This window comes from Chroicocephalus ridibundus, chromosome 8 (genome assembly GCF_963924245.1).
Source record: "Chroicocephalus ridibundus chromosome 8, bChrRid1.1, whole genome shotgun sequence".
Taxonomy (NCBI): domain Eukaryota; kingdom Metazoa; phylum Chordata; class Aves; order Charadriiformes; family Laridae; genus Chroicocephalus; species Chroicocephalus ridibundus.
Genome location: NC_086291.1, coordinates 55,205,626 through 55,226,653, shown reverse-complemented (window position 1 = coordinate 55,226,653; position 21,028 = coordinate 55,205,626). Strand labels below are relative to the sequence as shown.

General features: G+C 53.4%; 1 protein-coding gene across 5 annotated transcripts in view; it reads left to right on the top strand.

Moving 5' to 3' along the window:
• The window catches only part of ELFN1 (extracellular leucine rich repeat and fibronectin type III domain containing 1), a 111,805-nt gene extending 97,080 nt beyond the window's left edge, over positions 1-14,725 (top strand). For 3 of the 5 annotated variants that reach the window (XM_063344862.1, XM_063344859.1, XM_063344864.1), the window contains exon 4: positions 11,178-14,725. In XM_063344862.1, coding sequence (XP_063200932.1) covers positions 11,618-14,008 — 2,391 coding nt within the window. In that variant the 5' untranslated portion in view covers positions 11,178-11,617 and the 3' untranslated portion in view covers positions 14,009-14,725. Of the gene's footprint in view, positions 1-11,150 lie in introns of all 5 variants that reach the window. The other 2 variants (XM_063344865.1, XM_063344863.1) reach the window with 2 other exon arrangements.
• The last annotated feature ends 6,303 nt before the right edge of the window (positions 14,726-21,028 follow it).

Sequence of the window (21,028 nt, the reverse complement as noted above, 5' to 3'; positions counted from 1 at the left end):
TCAGCAGCTTTGCTGAATCAAGGTCTAAACGGGCAGAGCCACTAGCAGTGACCAGGAACGTTAATTCTTCTTCCTACCCAAGGGAGGGATGCTCAAACATCCCAGGGGTGGGGAGCAGCTATCAAGAAGCAATAGTTCCCCTGGAAAGCAAACACCCACACGTGGCATCCCACCAGCACACGTGTGACCTGTGCACACATTCACGGCAAGCTCACACCTTCATGGGCTGTTTTTCCTAATTTCAGACTACACCAGGCTAGAATCCATCTGCCACCCTGGAAATTAATAGCAATCATTAAACAAAAAGAGCTGGCAAAAAAGAAGCCTGAGGTGAAACGCAGCTATTTCTGCCAGGAAAAAAATTAAAACTATTTAGACATACAGAAAGTCATTTATTACTGTGAAGTCCTCCCTCCACCTGGGGTTTAAATCTCATTACAGTTTGCCCAAAACAGATGTTACCCTTTTAGCAGTAGATTATTAACGATAAACTCCATTCCTCCAGAGAGGGTGGGTGTTCCGGGTTCACTTGCTTTTTCAACCTGGGTAACCTCCACATGAAATGTTTATGAAAAGGACAGGCGATCCAGATCCTGGCACAGCTCCCTGCTTCTTTTGTCCTGGGCTTCAAACTTTTTCTTTCCACTGTCCACATCTTTTGGAGGTCTCTGGACGAGCAGGGGAATACAGCAGCCCTGAGGGTGGCCATAGACCCTGCTGAGGAGCAGACATGATGGTGAGGAAGGGCTTTTGTGTGCCACAAGACCATGCTAACACACCAATAGCTCCTACTGGTGCTTTCCCCAGCAGTTTGGCATTAACCACATGTGAGAAAAACAGCTTCTCTTGCAGGTACATGGCACATTTTTCCAAGCTTCCACCCGCACATTTTTGGGTAGAAGGCCATTTGGTTGGGGTTTAGGCTTGCTGACACCATAGAGGACACCCAGTGGTCCCTCACACCTGTGGCTGAGCATCCTCTATGGGCAAAGATGGGCTTTGCTTATTCCCACAAGTACACTGGCATGCTTCAGTGGGAAATCATCTGGCCTTGAGGGAATCACTGGCACAGAGTTTAACCAGCCAAGCCTACGGTAGAGCCGTATCTTTGTTCTGTTTAGATTTAACATGATAAAGGTACCTGCTCAGAAATCTAGGAGCCACATTACAGCCACATGCTGTAAACACAATCAAATGAGACATTAATATCAGCTCCACACAAATACGGCCATCTGGCTGCCCAGCCATCTCCCCGACCATTCCAGCTAGGAGGAGGCGCGTCCCCAGAGACCCTGCTAAATAGATGCTCTCACGATGCCTCCCAGCACATGGCTGGGAAGCAGCAAGTACCAGCTATTTTGGGACTGTCAATGGTGAAGCCAGTACCAGCATCTCAGGGCTCCCTGAGAAAACACTTTTTGCTATCTGTTATTTTTTTTCCACACCCCAAGGGAAGCAGCAAGAGCTCAGCTGCTGCCCGTGTGTGTCTCTGAGCTCTCGTTGCTGGAGGAGTCATTCCCTCAGCACAACACGTCCATGCCTTCAGGCTTTATGGCTCATAACCAAACCCTCCATGGAGCCCTGAGGGAGCCAAGGGCAGCCTCAAGCAAGCGGCGTACTCGCGTCCCTACAGGTCTGGGGGGGACCCTTGGGATGAGTCCATTCCACGTCCATTCCTGTTGTGTCAAAGGCATGGCAGAATAACTGCAGGGGCTGCACTGGTGGGAGGAAAAGGCTGTAAGTTCATGGCTGAAATTAAGCTGTTAAACAGCAGCTGAGGTGAATAAACACCCACAACCATCTAATGGGCTTTGCCCTCTGCCAGAGGGTACAGTCTCTGCTATCTCACATCCCTCCACAACCTCATGCGCAATTCTGTACCAGCCCTTCGTCCTCTCACCCCTATCCCGGACCCAGCTGGAGCGCAGACCTACAACATCCAGCCCCACCGAGCCACCACGACCAGGCTGGGACCATTGTCCCACAGCCCTCAGCTCCTCCTCGCACTGCAGGGATCTGGAGGGTGCCGTGAGGCTGAACACTCTCCCTTCGTAGCGGACAACAAAGGTGCTCGTGGCATGCATATTTGTTTGTAGCATGGGTATTTGACCCATGAGGAGTTTGCTATCAAATTTTAGCAGGAAAGGTGAGTGCATATTTCCACTTAAACAACAGACCCACACCCTGTTAAAGTGTTTTTCTCCAGAAACATAGCATCTGTTTGGGTTAAGAGGGCAGGACATAGGCAGGGTTGGAGATGTTGCAGAGGACCTGTCTTGACCTAGGGAAGCAGAAGAGGGTTCCTCCTCCAAGAGCTGACAAACCTGAACTCCTCCAGCAGAGCTGTGCCGGATAAGCTGTGCGTGGAAGGTGGTCACGCTTGGTTTCCTCTGCAATGCTGTTATCCTGAATAAACATTAGATTGGTTTTGGAGAGCTGCCCAGATGATCATTAACCTTCTCCTGGCCCATGACAGGAAGCCAGCCTGCAGCACTGAGCTAAAATTAGGCCTGTAGGGCACTGGGGCTTGCCAGATATTGCTATAACTGGGCAGAATCCCCCCTTCCAAAAGCGGGCAGCCAGAGGGTTCAGCCTTAAGCTGGGCTCCTCGGCTCCAGAGGAAGAGAACTAGATCCTTAAAATCACAAAATAATTTAGGTTGGAAGAGATATCTGGAAGTCTTCTCCAACCAGGGAAGCAGGACCAACCTGAACAAGTCAGTAAGAGGTTAGCAGAGGTGTTTGCTTCCAGCCATAGCGATTCCTGTGTGCGGGACACTTGCTGATGAGGCGGTGAATTTCTTTTTGCCTACTCAGAGATCCCAGCAGACCGTCACCATGAAGCCCTACATGTGCTGTATTATTTTCTTGTCCACCTGCCAACACTCAGCAGTACAGTCCACCTAGAAATTGTGACTGAGCTAGGCACTGGCCAGAGACCCACACTTTCTGGATGGAGAGCCCTTCGCAGGGGAAGAGCGGAACAGAGAGGGGAGAGTCCTTTTGAAAACATGACCATAGAAATAAATCAGAGCAAACAAAGCACTTGCACCTCTGAAAGTAATTTCTAACAGAGCTAACCATTTCATGGATCCACCAGCCAGATTTCATTCTGTATAAAAGGGGATTTTCCTGTCAGGGATGCAAAGGGTTATGCGGGCCTCCTGCAAAAATAAATTAATGAATGAAAGCAGTAAAACCCGCTTCCAAATAGCAGCAAAGATCTGAGCGAGGATGACAATGCAGCAGAGACAAGGCACAGTTCAGATTGTGGAACACCGGCGGCTTCGCTTCCCAGCACAGGGCTGGCTCCCTCCATCCTATCGGGGCTGGAAAAACAGGCTTTGATCTTCAGCACTATTTACAGGGGGGAAATCATGAGTCCTGCTTCCACACCAGACCTCTGCTTTCCCCCAGGCTAACATCAGCATAACCATCCCATAACGGAACTGTGATTCTGGCTGATTATATCTAAGGAGGAACCCCATCAAGTAAATAATAGAGGGGCTTTTTCCCACGGAAATACACTTTTCTTATCACGACTGTTCTACCTGATCAGAGCCCTTAGTTCTCTACATCCCTTAAAGTCTTTTTCCTCTTCACCTTCCTCTAACTCTGCCCCTCTAATTGCACTCCTTGGCTCTTTGAGGGCTCCACTGCACTGTCACGGGCTGCAGCTGACATTTCGTGTCTGCCCGTGATGGTATTTCAGAAGGCTGGTTTAATGCACAGGTAACCCAGCTGGGTTTAAGAGGTTGTTCACCAGAAGATCATTTATGCATTTTCTTAAACTCAGCGGAGAATTTTTCTCAGTGGCCCACAGCAGTGTGCAGTAGGGTTGTCATCTCAATAGACCCTGGAAGCTAAGCAGCATGAGATGGATGTAAATGACTTCAGACTGCAGCTGAGTGAAAAGCAGACTATCTGTATTTCCTAAAATCCCAAGAGCTAACCTGTCTTGAAAATATTGCCATTTTAACCCAGGATTTATTCGGCCGTAGAACAAAAAGGTTCTTAAAAATGTTTGTGCAAACAGGGTGGTTTTGGCCATTCCCAGATTGCAGCACTAGTCTCAGCCTGGCTGGTGAAGGCACGATGGCTTTGAACTAGGGCTCCCATCAGCCACTACAGCACCCACAAGTTTACAGCTAAATTGACCCGAATCTCAACTTCCAAGAAAGATCATAGCTTTTCAGCCAGAGGTTTAATTTAATTTTGCAGAAAATGCCTTTCCCACCAGAAAAACATTTTTCCGTAGAATTCCCCACGCAGCCAGCTGCAGAGTAAGGTGTCTCCTGTGGCAATCCACGTCAGGCAGTGGCCAGGGCTGGCTGCTCAAAGGGCAGGTGAGGCAGGAGCCAGGGGTGGCCCCAGCACAGGGGGTCCCTTCCCCACCCAGGGTGGTGTCTCCCAGCACATGAACACAGCAGGCAGGGTGCTGGCAACAGGCTCCGTTGACAGTCCCAGGCAAGACAGGAGATGAACCATCTCCAGGGTCCATCCAAGGAGTCCAGACAGGAGCAAAAGGAGATGGGGCGAGGGGCAGAACTGGACACAAGTTACAATGCATGTCTGAGGGGTCCGTCCAGGAGAAAAACCACCTACCACATAGGCCTGAGGTCCACCCTGGAGACAGGACCAGGTGGAAGACTAGGGACAGGCACACCAGCAGCAGAGCTCAGAAGGGGACTGGAAGCCCAGGGCTGAGCTTATATGGAGCTCCTGGGCCCGTGGGCGGAGGGTGTGGGTGGAGGCCCCAGGTGAGGCTGATCAGGATCGTTAGTGTCTTCAGGGCCTTGACAACCAGACGCACTTGAGGCTCCTCACATTGACATTCATTTGGCCACTGGTCTGCAGAAAGTGTCCCATGCCTCCTGAAAAGAGACTGCAAAATAATCCAGCCGTCAGAGAGTCCGTGGGCACCAAAGAGTCATCACCGTCTTATCTCTGTTGAGCTGTATTCCCCTTGATAGGAACAACCCAAGGAGAGAAGCATTGGCTCTAGCACCGTATAGAGCCCATGAGCGTCAATACACCGGTAATAGTAGTGCCCCTGTAGAGAGACCGAGTGTGCAATACCTGTTTGTTTCTCCCAACCTACCCCAGGAAAGTGATCTCTTCCCCAGCTCGCCCACCTGGCTACTTGTCGTCTAGTCCGTGGCTTCCCAACGTCTCAGTAAAAGCTACCCTTTATGCAATGCTGGGCACTTCTCTCCCAGCCCCTCTTTACCTCTCTGCTTCATTCCTCCTTCGTCTCTCTTCAAACCTCAGTGGAAAATATATCTCTTCTCCCTTGCCTATTTTTCTTAAATAATAAATAATAGCAGGAGAGAGAGTAGAATCGACTGGAGAACTCTATTATCTAAAACTGTGAGGCATTTGGGAATAAGGTTGGGATGCACAAAATGCTGCCTAAACCCTGTCTTCGGAGGCAATATTAGTTCCAGGACCTCTGGATATAAAATGAACTTGAATTTTACAGGCCTGGGCATCTTTATTATTCAGTGTGGTTGTGATTCTGACCAACATCACCCGGCAGGAGGCAAGTAGCAAACACCAGGAATACGAATGAGCAGAAAAAACTGCCTGGAAGCCTCCTTTTCCCACCTGACATATACAGGATGGACATCGAGCCATTTAGGGGAGACTTCATCACTAATAAATGTTTTCTCTGCCATCTTAGAGCTGCCTCCTTGGATTATTTTACGCATAATGAAGAGCCAAGGATCATTTTAAAATTTGGTGCCTGTTAGCCAAATTTTCCCTCGCCGCTTCTTTGGGTGATTAAACATTTATCGTTTGTAATGTATCGCTCCTGTTTCACTATGGCTCTCTTTGTAGTGGATCTCCTTCATTTATTGATAAAACGGCCAGATCGGCTCTGAAAGAGGGTCTGAGAGAAGCTGAAACTTGGCCAGCTGGAGACAGAGCAGCTAGGGAGAAGGAAGCTACGGAGACGCAGAAATGACACGGAGAGGAGCACTGTTGGGTGTATGCGTGTGCACACACGCGCACGCATGTCAGTCTGGCTCCTTGCCTTCACTCAGTAAATCTAATCCACAGTTTGAAATAACTCATTCAGTAGAATAACAAAATTAGGACTTGAGTGCCCGGACAGCATGTTATTATATGTGCCGCCCAGCTCGCTCTCCCTCTACCTACCCAGCCCCCACGGCTGCTTTGTTTGCTTCCTTGCAGCTGCTGCTCTGGTTTAATTTACTGAGATGCCATTAGTCGGGAGATGGAAGCACGAACTTACCAGCCTGCCTGCACTGGTTTCTGGAGCCCCAGCTTTGTTTTTTCCTTTCCTCTTGCCTTGTTGTGGGTTTTCGGCCGGGATGAGGTTGCTGCTGCTCGTCCAGCGCAGGCTGCAGCTTCGTGGACATCACGAAATCACAGCGGTCCCTCTTTGCCGGTGGCTTGCTGATGAGGACCAGGGCTGGAGGAGCAGGGACAGGTAGGAGGGGAGGACATTGCAGGTCAGGGCTGAGGATTAGCAGGGCGAAGCACGGATCTGGGCTCCAGCAGGGATACTGGAGATTAGAGGCAAGGAGTAGGAGCAGCAAGGAGTGAGGGAATTGTTGTTGCCCCTTTGCTGGCCTCTGTAAGCCACATGAGCCCAACATCTTCTCAGCTGGCCAAACCATGCTGCCTTGTCAAAGCAGAAAGAAAGGGAAACACAGCAGTGTCTGCGGTGCACAGGTAACTCTGTGCAGGAATGATATTTCCTGCAAGGTGCTGGGTGAGTACCACGGCCTCCCCATGGAGATGGCCTGCTGTCATCGTCAGCGTGGTGCCACAGTTCAAGATGTCTCCGATTGAGATTAAATTCATCGTTTTGAGTCATTGCTATTGTTATTCCACACGGTATGCATTCCTCTCTTTTGCTTCTTTCTCAATCAGTGAAGGAGAACCTCAAATCTCCACCTTCCTGGTTGTTTTTCTCATTAGAGTTGCAGGGGGTTTGTTCCCAGGTTTTCCCCGTGGAGGGTCGGAGGACTGGGAAAAGTGGTGTGCAATTGGGTTATCGGGAGAATAAAACCAGGACAGCTGGGCAAAGACAAATCAGTCAGGAAGGAGGGTTCAAACACTGGCTTTTCTTACTGATTTTTATCCAGTCTGTGGGGAAGAGGCAGGGGGGTCTCTCCCCTGCTCTCCAGAGCCACCTCCCAGCTGCAGGAGGTCAGGGACAGCAAAGGCTCCTCAGCCGACCGGCTGCTCTATTTCTAACCCGCAAGCACGAAGCCCGGGATTTCAGAAGCAGAAAAGAACGGGAGAGGGAGATTAGAGGGGAGGGAAAAGGTAGAAAAGGGAAGGAGAAACCTCCTGGATGTCTGCTGACTGCTGTCACGGCAGGGATGAGCCGGGAACCACATCCAGAGCCCCTGCTCCCGTCCTGCCTTGCGGGATGCTCGGCGCTGGGCTGCCGTCGCGGCACACGCACGCAGGCGCACACCCACACGCACCCGCGTCGGCGTGGTGCTGGGAAGCAGGCTTTCGGGAGCCAACAGGATGAACAATTATCCCTTCCGCACAAAGCAGCAAGACCTACTTCTCCACTCCCCAGTCATGTCCTCGCAATCTAATAAAAAGGGAGATTAGCCCCTCTTTCCTCTCTTACATCTCCTTAATGCTGTCATTTTATTCACACTTTGCAAAGCAAATAAACCAGCAAATTGCTTGCTTTAATGAGCTGAAATTAAACTCAGGCTGCTGATAAAATGCCTTTTCTCCTTTCTGTTGTTGGGAAGGACTGTCTGATAGGCAACGTACAGGAAAGAAGAGAAAACACACAGCAGGAGCCTTACTGAACGTGTTTGAGTCATTTGCCATTGCTGCCCTTCACCCCCGACACCTCCAATTAGCTGAGGGAGTCACACAGGTGATGAGGAGGCTACAGGGGGTCAGCCTGGAGGCGGTCTGTCCGTGGAGGGTCTGTCTCTGCTCTTTGCTCACGGGGTGGTCCCGCTCCGCTAGCTAATGGCCTCTGGCACAGGCTGCAGCCCACAGCCTCCCCAGGGAGGAGCGACAAAAACCCTCCCCCCTGCAAGAAAAAAAGCTGGTTTGGCTCCGCAGAGCAATCCCAGACGCGAGCTCTCCCAGAGAGGATGGTTGGGTCAAAAACGGGAGTTAGAGGAGGCAGAGTAAGTGCTTGCTAAAGAGAATACGCCCGGATGCATCGCTCCCCGCTGCCCGTGCTGTCTCGATTCGGCAGGGCCTCCCCTGCCTGCAGGAGCTCCCCGACATGCACAAGCCCGTGGAGGAGGGCAGGGAGATGTCCATGCCAAGGGCAAGCACTGCAGGGCAGCAGGCGGGGAAAGCACCCCCCGTGCCATCCCCATGGAACAACTGGGCGACCCTTGGCTGACGGCTCTGCAGGCCAGGACCACCCCTCGCTGCCCTTCTCCCACACCCTTAGGGACAACCTGCACCCCCGTCGGGAGGCAAGCTGAGGAGATGGGGACCAGGCTGGTCCCTGTGGCAGAGGAAAGTGGGCACATCTAGAGCCCAGCTTGCAACCAGAGGGAGCGAAACACATCTGCTGGGATTATCATCCCAACAAGAAGAGCTCGGGGCACTTTCCTTCAGTGTCCCACAGCCCCACGAAGCACTCTCATTATCTCATGGAACCGGAGAGGAGCCTGGAGCGCAGAGAGGTTAATTGAGTTGCCCGGTGCCGGGAGGGATGTGTCAGCAGACGGCGCTCAGCCTGGCACGGCAGCCCGTGCCTCCCCGGCAGCTGGGGACGGGGAGGGGGACACTCACCTGCAGCACCCAAGGGACCACAGTCCTTCTTCCCTTCCTCGCTGGCTCCAAGGACTCGGCTACGCCGAAATGAGCTGCCAGGTCCTGGCAAAGCATCCCAGGGAAGGGACAGCACAACCTTGCAAACGTGCTCCCCGCAGTGTGGCACGTTCTACTCCCCAAATTGGGGCTACCCACAACATCAGGATCACTGCGGCGATAAAAGAGCTTGGCTGGAATAGCAATGTAAAAGCATGATAAACTCCAGGTTCTTAACCCCAGGAAGGAGCAGACCTGAGCTTCAGCTGCCTTGCCCTGAGCAACCCCTCCACCCAAGCCCCATTTCTAGTAAACTTTTGAAAACTTGGGGTTTATTTTGAGTTTTCTGCCAAATGTAGCTGGGACAGGACACCACCAGGCACTGGGGAGGCAGAGACCCGCAAGTACCCGGGCAGGGCCCCACAGGAGCATCATTTTAGGGCCAGTACATCTCACCCTGAACACCCACCGCAGACAATACAGTCCGTAAGCAGGGTGTACCGCATGCCCTGCCCTCGCTGCGGGCACGGGGTGTCTGGCTGTTGGTTTCCCCACAGCCTCATCTCCCCCAGCAGCTGGTGGGGCATCTGCAGGAGGACAAAGTAGCCAGAGAGTCTCATGTGCAGAGAGCTGATGCGAGAGCAGATCTTGTTACTCACGTAATGGAAACCCAACTGTGCCACCAGGGAATAGACTCATTGTTCATAATCCAGAAAGAACAAATAAACTGTTTTACTGCTTATTATTACTGGCCTGTTTACCGAGGTATAAACTGTGAATGGTTAACAGGGATCTCTGCAACGAAACATGGTCTGCTTCATTGCCTGGTGTCACGGGTGGAAAAGAACCTGGTTTCTTCAGGACAATGGTGAGGGTATGGCATCTTCCTCTAAACACCCCATGACAATCAGCTTCACACGATTTTCAGGCGCGCAGCACCCAGCACAGTCCCTTCACTGCCTGGGCACTGGGAAACGGTTTGGAAACCGGTTTCTGGATTTGTACTATTTTGCAGATCCAATGAAAGACAATTTAGATGTAAGATGTGCCCCTGTCTCCTTCATGGATGCCCAAGAAACCTCCAGTTCCTACCAGCTGTGCTTTCAGTGAGCGCTGGTGGTGTCTTCCCTGCCTCTGACAGCCTGCCCTGGGAGAAGGGAGACAACCAGAGCTCCCATTCCCAACAAAAGTCTCAAGAAGGATTTTTCTAGATAGACCATGATGTTTCCTCCCCGTTTGTGGGCAACTCCATCTCTGCCACAACACCTCACTGCATGTGTACCCTACCAGCCCAGAGAGCTGTTTGGCAGTAGAGATGTCCACAGATGATATTTTCAACATCTTGTGGAACATCATGACCCAGGAGGTGCTGATGTTCCCTCCTCTCCATTTTGCCTTCCTGTTTCCCTAAGAAATTACAAAAGGAAGTAGAAGTGCTGCCCATGGATATTTATGTTAGTCCAAAATGCAGAAAAAAATAACGGAAAATGTGAGCCAGGAAGGAGAGTTTTTCTGTGGGAACAGAGGCTGCTGGAAGCCCCATAGATTTCTTTCCCCATTGGTTTGTGTCTAGTGAAGACTCTTCCCGGTCTTCAAATGGCTGTTTGTGGCTGAGGAGGGAAGGTCTCGTCCTGTCTTCTGCAAATACTCTTGTTATGCCACTGAACGGTTGAGGGTCCTCCCCACCTCTGCATCACTTCACTCGGGAGGGAGAGAGAGATCTTGGAGACAGGCAGCAAGCCTCAACCACAGACAAGGACATCGGGTGGTGGACAATCATGCTAGCATGTTTTGTAGTCAAAAGAGTGCCCCATAACTACTGCTCAGGTTCCCAGAAACAGGACAGGCGCTTGATGCTGGCTTCATCCTAGACACTACGCAGCAATGCGGTCAGAGAGACACGGTGTCCTCAATCAGCATCCCCCTCTGTAGGCACCGCTGCTGCACACACCAGCACGCGAGACAGTTAGGATTCCCCTCAGCAAAACGCTGCAGCTTCAAATCTACATCAGAGTGAGTTGTCTAGACTTCATCTGCTCTCAGTGAAGAGGAACAGACACTTCTGGGGCATCACTCCTCTCCTCCTAAGGTAGACACCTAAATAGGTCAGACAAACAGTGCCCTGGATGCGTGTGGGTCTCTCCCCTGCCTCTAACGCTGGACAATGCGCTCAAAGGAGGGTGACCTCCATGGTCAGTGACCACCTTCCCTCGCGCTGCCAAATGGCGCTGGCGGCAGCACCCAAATAAACCAAAGGCTCCTTGAAAGGTGGTTGCCGGAGTTAGAAGGCAATTCCCTAACATTAAGTGGGCAGATGGATGTATTTCCAACACCTCTAAGCGCTATCTGTCTTTTTTTTGTGTTTAGTTTGTCCTTGTGTTTTGTTTGGAGCAGGTGAGCCGAGGGACTGAGTGGGGACAGACAGACCAGCAGAGGCACGTAGAGATGGGGACCAGTGTCGCGATGGGCAGCAAAAAGAAAACGAGGAGATGTACTATAAAAAGTGAGAGGAAGGCTCGTCTCTAAGCCAGAGGGACTCCTCCGCACGGGCACCTAACTTCATGACTCCCTCCCCGAGATGCCAGAGCCCTGGTGATGTGGGACCAACCTCAGCCACCCAGGCCTTGGTAGGAGCCCCTGGCCGGCGGCTGCCGTGTACCGCGGGCCCTGAGGTCCTCTTTCTCCACCGATGCTTCCCCCCTGTCTCCAAGCCATGAGGAGAAGGGAGAGGCGAGCAAAGCTGCTGAAGAAGCACTAGCCCACGTCTTCCCAAGCCCCATCCCGCTCCCCGCTTCTGGCAGACCAGGAACCCCTTCTCTGCGCCGCCCTTCCAGATGGCAGGTCGCCGGTGGGCCGCGACGTCAGCCCTCTGCGTGTGCGTGGCCGCCGTCTCTCTCCTGCACACCGGTGGGGTGCGGGCAGACTGCTGGCTCATCGAGGGGGACAAGGGCTTTGTCTGGTTGGCCATCTGCAGCCAAAACCAGCCCCCCTACGAGTCCATCCCCCAGCAAATCAACAGCACCATTGTGGACTTGCGGCTGAATGACAACAAGATCAAGAGCGTGCAGTACGCCTCGCTCAGCCGCTTCGGCAACCTGACATACCTCAACCTGACGAAGAACGAGATCTCCTACATCGAGGATGGTGCCTTTTCAGGACAGTTCAACCTCCAGGTGCTGCAGCTGGGTTACAACCGACTGAGGAACCTCACCGAGGGCATCCTCCGGGGCCTGGGGAAGCTAGAGTACCTCTATCTCCAGGCCAACCTCATCGAGTCCGTCACCCCCAATGCCTTCTGGGAGTGCCCCAACATAGTGAACATTGACCTGTCCATGAACAGGATCCAGAGACTCGACAGCAACACTTTTCGGGGCCTAAACAAGCTCTCTGTCTGTGAACTCTACAGTAACCCCTTCTACTGCTCCTGCGAGCTCCTTGGTTTCCTGCAATGGCTGGAGGCTTTCACCAACATGACACGCACGTATGACCGGATGCAGTGCGACTCCCCACCCGACTACACGGGCTACTACTTGTTAGGCCAAGGCCGGACTGGCTACCGCAATGCTCTGAGCATGCTCTCTTCCCTTTGCACCGGTGGCTCCTACACTGTGATCCCTCGTTTTATCCCTCCCAGGTACCAGGTGACCACGGCACCCTCCGAAAGCCCCTGCTCTGAGGACGAGTGCTCCTCTGGCGATGGCACGACCCCACAGTTCTCCCTCTTCACGCCCATCGGCGAGACGGAGGTGCGCCCCAACATCCAGGTGAAGCACCTCAACCACAACTCGGCCGTCCTCACCGTGCAGATCCCCTACCCCTTCAGCAAGATGTACATCCTCTCCCAGTTCGAAAATGGCTTCTCCTCCATGATCACCAAGCTCAGGAAGAAGGAGGAGAACATCACCGTGAGCAACCTAGTAGCACAAAGAGATTACACCTACTGTGTAGTCTCTGTCCACCAATACTCCAAGTACAACCACACCTGCGTCACCATCACACCCACCAGACCCAACCGCAAGGAGCCGGTGCCCACCCCTTCCACTGCCACTCATTATATCATGACAATCCTGGGCTGTCTCTTTGGCATGGTGATTGTCCTGGGTGTTGTGTATTATTGTCTCCGGAAGAGGCGCCAGCAGGAGGAGAAGCACAAAAAGGCTGCCGGCAGCATGAAGAAGACCATCATCGAGCTGAAATATGGGCCAGAAATGGAGACCACCAGCATCACCCAGCTGTCCCAGGGACAGATGCTGGGCGGGGAGACGGTGACCCGCATCCCCTACCTGCCTTCTGCTGGTGAGGTCGAGCAGTACAAGCTGATTGACAGCAGCGAGACCCCCAAGGCCACCAAGGGGAACTACATGGAGGTGAGGACGGGCGAGCAGCCTGAGAGGCGAGACTGTGAGCTGTCCCTGCCGCCGGACACCCAGAGCTCTGTGGCCGAGATCTCCACCATTGCCAAGGAGGTGGACAAGGTGAACCAGATCATCAACAACTGCATCGATGCCTTGAAATCTGAGTCCACCTCCTTCCAAGGGGTGAAATCAGGGGCAGTCGCCACGGTGGAGCCTCAGCTGGTGCTCTTATCAGAGCAGATCCCCAGCAAGCATGGATTCCTCTCCCCCGTCTACAAGGAAAGCTACAACCACCCTCTCCAGCGGCACCACAGCATGGAGGCGGCCCCCAAACGCTCCAGCACCTCTTCCAGCGGCTCCATACGGAGCCCCAGGTCCTACCGCTCTGAGGGATCGGGCCACAAATCAGAAGCCAAATACATCGAGAAGACGTCCCCCACCACTGACACCATCCTCACTGTGACACCGGCTGCGGCCATCCTGCGGGCAGAGGCGGAGAAGATCCGTCAGTACAGCGAACACCGGCACTCGTACCCCGGCTCGCACCAAGGGGAGCAGCACGACAGCATGGCGGGGCGAAAGCCCTCCATCCTGGAGCCTCTGACCCGTCCTCGCCCCAGAGACCTGGCCTATTCCCAGCTCTCGCCTCAATACCACAACCTGAGCTACACCTCCAGCCCAGAGTACACCTGCAAACCATCGCACAGCATTTGGGAGCGCTTCAAACTCAACCGCAAGCGGCACAAAGACGAGGAGGAGTATATGGCAGCCGGCCATGCCCTACGCAAAAAGGTCCAGTTTGCCAAAGACGAGGATCTTCACGACATCTTAGACTACTGGAAGGGCGTCTCTGCCCAGCAAAAGTCCTGAGTCCTCACACAACTCGTGACTTAACACACTAACTGGACCAAAAGAAATCTGCAGCAGCTATTTTTATTCAGACTGTCTTTGAAACAAAATAAAATTAAAAAAAAAAAAGAATCAATAAAAATAAAAGAGAGAACAAATTATGAAAAATCTATAAATATTCTATATAATATATAAAGTGAGATATTAAAACGTCCTCACATTGGTGAGACACGCACCAAATTTGAACGCAAACTTTACAAAACAAACAAACTGTGGAGTGAAAAAAAAAAAAAAGTTTTGTTTCATTTTGATTTTTTTAAAAAAATAAGAAAAAAGAAAAAATTGAATATAAAAAGAAAGCGAAAGAGCGGGCAGAGAGCTGAGGTCTGGCGTTTCCCAATATCGCATTGCATGAGTCCCTATTCCGTGATTTTGTGGATTCTTTGTGAACAGTTTGTGTTCTTCCTTCCTTCCCTTCCAAAATCAACGGCAACAAAAACAGCAACAAAAAACCAAAAAGAGACCAGAAGGAGATCCGTCCTTTGGGCTGTTTTTGCAAAACGGAGTCTTCCAGTTTAGACTTTCACCCGGTTGAAGGCCCGTTCACATTTTCCACTCACTGAGAGGTTTTACCACACATTGCATTGTAAACCGAAGTCGTTAATTGTACAGAGAAAATTTCTATATTTGCAATGTTTGCTGTATAATGAGAAAGAGAGAGGAGAAAAAAAAAAAACAATACTACATCTACTAAAAAATATATATATATATATCTATATTCACCTGTTTGTACCAGGTTTTAATCATGGATTTTAGAGAAAGAGATGGAGTTTGGTTTGAAGGACTTTTTTGTTGGTTGGTTGGGGGTATATTTTTGGAGGGCAGGGGAGTGTTTGGGTCTCTAAGTGTTTGGGTTTGATTTCTCCCAACAATTGTGACCAAGTTCTCGTCTTTTCCAAGTACACTGAGAAAAAAGGGCAAGTACCCAGAAAAGCGGAATCCCCCACCTTCCTCCAGGTGGGAGACCATCACTTCCAGGAACAGGGAAGGGGATGAGTAGTGAAGGGCTCTTGGTTGAGCAGGTGCCACCAAGCAGTGGGGTTTCTCCTGCAAACTGAAAGGTATCGGTCTCTCCCCCAGCTGGGGGGGTGTCTGGAGAGCGGGGGCCATTGGGGCCAGGCTGTGAAGGGTGGATTATGCCCTTACCTTGCAGGATGGGGAGTCGGCGACGGGTTAGAGCAGAAACACTCCTGCCACACTCTCCGGAGAAGGGTGTCATTGAGGGGTGGTTTTGTTGAGGGAGAAGACACTGAGCATTTACAGCTTGCTCATGCTGGGAGCTATTACAGTAGGCACTGGACCTGGCCCAGGAACCCTGCCCCTCGCTCCTGGGACTGCCACCACCCCACGTCCAGCAGGTCCCCCGTGGATAACCCCAAACGCAGCCGCAGCCTCAGGCAGCGAGTGCAGCACCTCCTGCCTGCAGCCCAGCGCTGCCCACAGGCCCTTTGGCTCCCGTTTCACGTAAGTCAACACGCCCCTGCGCAGCCCGTGGGACCCCAAGGCTGGAAGGGAAGGGGATGGCCCTGTGCTCACGTCTGGTGCCCACCAAGCAGCCGCGTGCCCCTGAACCATTGCTCTCCAGTGCCTGCCCAAGACTCAATAGCTTTTTGCCCCATCTGTAAAATACTCACGGATGATGCTGTACTCATGGGGTGAGGAGGAGGAGGAGGGAGGCTTTCAGGCCATGAAGGCAACTCCAGGCCATGCTGGTGGCCAGAGGACACAATTTTGCCCACATTAGGCTCCAGCTGAGTTGCAAGCCCCCGTGTCTCGCCCCATGACCGACATGAAGCGGGGGCCCCACAAAGGTCTGCTCCCCCGGGGAGTGCGTGGGAGCCCAGTGAGGCAACGAGCTCCCCAAATGCAGCGCTTTGGGGCCCTGCTGCTTCCCAGAGGTTTTTCCCTTGCATCCTGCTCGCAAGTCTCTTGGACATCCCAAGTCCTGACGGATGAGCACTAGGGCCCAGGAGCAAACCATATCCCATCCCGTTATTTCAATATTTCAAAGCGATTTTGACAGGTATTCTTGCAAAAGGTTATATTTGTTCAGAAAGGAGCTGAGCCAGGAAGACACGGAGCAGGCTGGGAAGAGCACGAGTTCATTCCCCGTGGTTATTTGTGTAGACAACAAACCATTAGCAGGGTTTCATAATAAAAGGCAGGCAATTTCCCCGGGAACATATTCACTCTGCATGAGGAAAGGCACATTCCTCCACCTCCCTCAGGTGCCCTAGACGCTGCCCGCAGCACACAGCTGACCAGGGCTGTGTCTCGCTCACCAGTCAGTGAGCAGGACCTGGAAAGGGGAGCTGAGGGTCACCCCTCTCTCGTCCTGTGACGCCACGGCGGGTGCGTCCCCAAACCTCCGCTGTGGCACCTGGACCAAAGCAAACCCTTCAGTCAGACCTCTCCTTGCAAGCCCTAAGTGCCTCCTGGAGAAAGAGGAGCTGGTCAGCAAGGACGGATGGGGGAGACGGTGGCCCAAACTCCTGGTGCTGCTTCACGGCCTCAGGGGATTCCTCAGCAAGAGGCTGGGGTGGTCAAAGGCGGTGGCAGTTTTGAGTTAATTTGGGCTCAATGCTCCGTCGCTGGCAGTCACTGACAGACACCGAGAGACCTTCCTCAGTCTCTCCCCCGCGTTGAGAGCAGTTCCCCCACCAGTTTGGCAATGACATCGTGACCATCTCCACGGCAGCCGGGGGCGACGGCACAACCGGCAGAGCGCAACACCGCGCTGCGGAGGCAGCGGCGAGTTCATCTCTTTACCTGGGGCGAAGAATTTTGCTCCCCTCTGCCTCCGTTTCCTCCTCTGCAAAATGCTTCCTTGTGGCGTTGAGGGCGTAGGCTGGTTGGGGAGGCTCAATTAATTAATTGCCTGTCTGTGAAGACCATTTAGCTCCTAGAATAAAAGCCGCTATAGAAATGCAAAGTTGTTAGTGGCATAAAACAGCAGGGGCAGATGAAATCAAAGCCCGCTTCTGTTTTCACACCAGGATTTCACTGGTCATAAACCAACAGAGACCGACCCAGGAAATGTGATACAGCAGCGCTGGCCTTTCCAAATGAAACGCTTCCCAGATGCAAACCCTCTGCAGTTGGAGAAAAGGAGGGTTAGAAAAGATCTAGGCCCCTCCATCTCCAAAGGAGGTCCCTGCACACATGGCGCCCCGTACCCCCATAGTCAGCGGGGCGCTGCCGTGGGTCTCGGAGAGCCCCAGATGGCTCCCTGGGTGACGGCGCAGTGGCCACGCTGCTGAGCGCCCTCCAGCCTCCTTGCAATAGTGCAGTCCTGGCAGCTGTGGTCCACATCCCTTGGCATGAGGTGCCACAAGATGAGCTGAGAGGAAAAGCCAGGCAAGGAAAGGGGAGAAGTCACACTGTCCCCAAAGGCACTGCCCTATGCATGGACCTCCTGGGGTGGCTCTGCACAGGCGCAGGTGAGCTCTGACCATGGCATCCTTCATCCCCCCAAGGCAGCTGCTTTACAGACCCCTCCGAGGGCAGAGGGAGAATTTCACCACCCGCGACCTGCTGGGTGCTTTTTGTCTTTATTTTATCTCCTGTTCGACCACCAAAGCCCTCAAGCTGCTTCTGCAAAGAGAAATGACACCTTGGCCAGCCAGGCTGTTCCTACAGCCCCAAACCCACCCAAAGCAAGAGGGGTCCCTGCCAAGCAGGAAGAGGGGACGGGGGACAGACAGTCCGAGTGAGGAGGAGGGGAGGCCAGGGCAAAGCTTCCTCCCTCATTTTGCCCCACCTCAAGGGACAACGGGGACCAGTGAACTAGAAGCCAGCACAGAATCCCCCCCCGAGGGCTCTGCCGTTCCCTGCAGGACGATGATAGCGCTGGGGCCATGTGTAAATCCACCCTGCTGATGCCCTTTGTGTGCCCACAAAACTGCTGTTGTTTAAACCATCTGTCTTCAAGGGCAAAACCAAGGCAGGACCAAAAATCCCCCTCTGATCCCTCCCCCAGCATCTCAGCAAAGACTAAATCAGAGCCCACAGTACCCACAGCTCAATCCTCGCTCCGGCCAAGAGTCACCAAAGGACCCCGCCACGTGTTGCAAAGTCTGTGTGACATCCAGAGCCTGGATATTTTTTAAAATCCTGTAAATCAGGACAGAAGCCTCTCTCCATACAGACACACACCATTTAAGCCCAGCGTCCCTGAGAGCACCCACCTGCCCCGCTGCGCACAACAGTTGAGTCCATGTTTCAAAACATGGCCCGTGGGAAGCGCAATGTCCACAGATAGAGATGTAGGACAACAAAGGGTGGCAGGTCCTGCCTGGCCACATTCCTCCCCGAGGCAGCAGAGCACTTGAGAAGGGAGGTGGCAGCCCTGCAGCTGGTGGCTGCCTCCTTCTGCACAGCTGGTGGGTGTTGGAGGGGTCACACCTGCCCCAGGTCTGGTATTTGAGCCTCCTGCTGGCTTCAGCTGAGTCTGCCACGAAAGCAGGTGCAGATCCCATGGGAGGGTATCCATCAGGATGCACAGGGGCCCTAAGGCAGGAAGGCGCTCCCCGTTTGCCACCCAGACCATGACAACAGCCAGGCTGTGCTGCTCTGCTCAAATCAAGCCAGCGACCTGCAGTGCTGGCTGGGTGGTGGGACCTCTCCTAGGGCTGCAAGCGCCACTGGAGCTACTTCTCCCCCATGTCCATTGATAGTTATGGGTGAGCCCAAGCATCCGCACCTGGGTGATGGCCAGGGCCACTGGAGAGACAGTGGCAGAGCAGGGCCCTGGGCAGCCCAGCCAGCTCCTGCACATTCATGATCCCTCACTGCCAGTGATGGCACCATCACCATCACCATTTCACCATCCCCGGTGAAAACCCCTCCAAACACCCGCCTCTGCCCCGCTTCTGGATCAGCCCTTCCACGAATCGGGGCTGGGTCTTGGCAAAGCAAGAGCTCCATCGCCCGAGACCCCCAAACTCATCACCGTGGTGGACGTGGCTCTGCAGAAATCAGGAGGTGCAACAGGAACCCCCGGTCACGTACTTGCTGCAGCCTGGCCGCCCGTGGGGCTCTGGAGCAATAAATCACCTCGTTTGCAGGAGAAGGGGGTTAGCAAGGGTGGGGGACGGCGCGGTGGAGGTGGCCCCATCGTACACATCCTTTGGGTGAGGAGGGGACGGGGGGGGACCGTGGGCTGCGGAGGGGTGAGCTGCGGCGCTGCTGGACCCGACCCAAAAGCGCCGGATCGATGAGGGTGATTGAAGCCAGCACGCACTGCGTTGGGCTATTTTTAGCGCAGCCGGCAGAGCAGGAATTTGGGAGCCCAAGTCAGAATTTATTGGCATCTGTGTGTGTTCATCACGGGCAGGACCAACAGCACCCTCCCTGCCCAGTTTGGGACCGGCTCACCTTGGCTTCAGCTCCAGTTCCATGCATGCCACGTCCCACTCCTCCGCAGCGCCCCTGTGGGGACCGTGCCACCACCCCAAGGCTTGGAGCTGTGAGCATGGGGATGGACATGGACACAGGGCAGGGATGGAGCAGAGGAGATGGGACGGGCTTCAGGGGATGCCCCAATCCTGCCTTAAATGTGGAGGGATGTGAACGGGTCTTGTTCTGTGGCAGCGTGGCTGCAACACTGCCCGGCTCCACGGAGCAGTGCCCGGTCTGGACCTCGGAGGTGGCCCAGCCCTCTCCTCCAGCTCCTCCTGCTCCTCCCACCCATTCACTCACCACAGGCTTTCCATCCAGGGGCCCTAAGTTGGTGTTCCTGGGTAGGTGTCAGGAGGTGAAATTGTTCTGCAGAGAGAGATGTACAGCACATTTCCGTTCCTTCGTCTCCAAAGCACTGCTGCCAGCCGATGCCCTGCGGCGCTGAAGGCAGTGAAGCTGCCGGTGGCCGTGGTCGGTGGCTCCGGAGAAGCCAACCCATCAGCTACTCCTTGCCTTGCAGCAGTGACCTCGGCTTCACCTGAATTTAGTTAACACTCCCCTTTTTCGCACCTCTTCTGTGTCATATCCTCTGTTTTACCCCTCTCAGCCAGCTCACCGACACCACCGGCAGGGTGGTAGAGACTATCCAAATGCCACCTTGAGAGTTTTGCTCATTCCCACCTTCCCTCCACCCACCAGCCAGTATTTAATGAAGGGAAACATCTGATCCAGAGTGAAGCCACTTTTCTGGACTCAGTTTCCGCTGTGCAAGGGATAAGAAGGCACAAAAGTATCAGAGGTGGATTTTCACCATGCGGGGAGTAGCCAAGCAAGGTGCTGGTTTTCACTCTAGTTTTGCTGCCCTTCATTTTGGTCCAAATTGGATGTGAACGTGCCGCTTTCTCTCCCTCTGCAACTTCTCTGTCCCTGCAGAGTAACCAAAAGGGGCTGCCAAGCCCCCGAGTTTGCCTGCGTGTGTCTTTTTAATAATTCTCTGGGAATGTTAATGAGACAGGGTGCGCCGATGTTCCCGTATGTGCCCGTCACTTCTCACATCCCACCAACATCTGTTTTTTCGCGCTCAGCTCAGCTGTCTGGAAACAGCCATTTGCTGCTCACCTTTACTTGCCTCGCCATTAAGGAGCTCATTAATGTACTCCATCCTTGCTTTCTTTGCGACTAAAAGATTTCCATTTCTGTCTTTTATCAGCTTTCTCATGGTTTATAAGCTCTCCTCTCTTCGCTGCGCGATGCCCTTTTCTAATGAGCTCTTCGCTGCTGGTCCATATTCTCCATTAAGCCGCGCAAGTGCTGTCCCCCGTGTTGTCTTGCGCATCTCCTGGGCTCTCTTCTGGGTCTCTCGTACTCCTGAGTGTTTCCAGCTGTGAAAGGCAGCGATCAGCCCCACATACAGCATCCACGCTTCCCTCCCGCCCCACTCGCCTTCCTTGCGGCTCCTCAGCCCTCCCGTCCGGCTCATCCCACCACCTTGTCCAAGCCTTGCCAGCCTCCTCCGTCCTCACCCGAGCCCCTGCCCAGCATGCCCTGGTCTGCAGGGGTGCGACGGGATGCCTCAAAGTT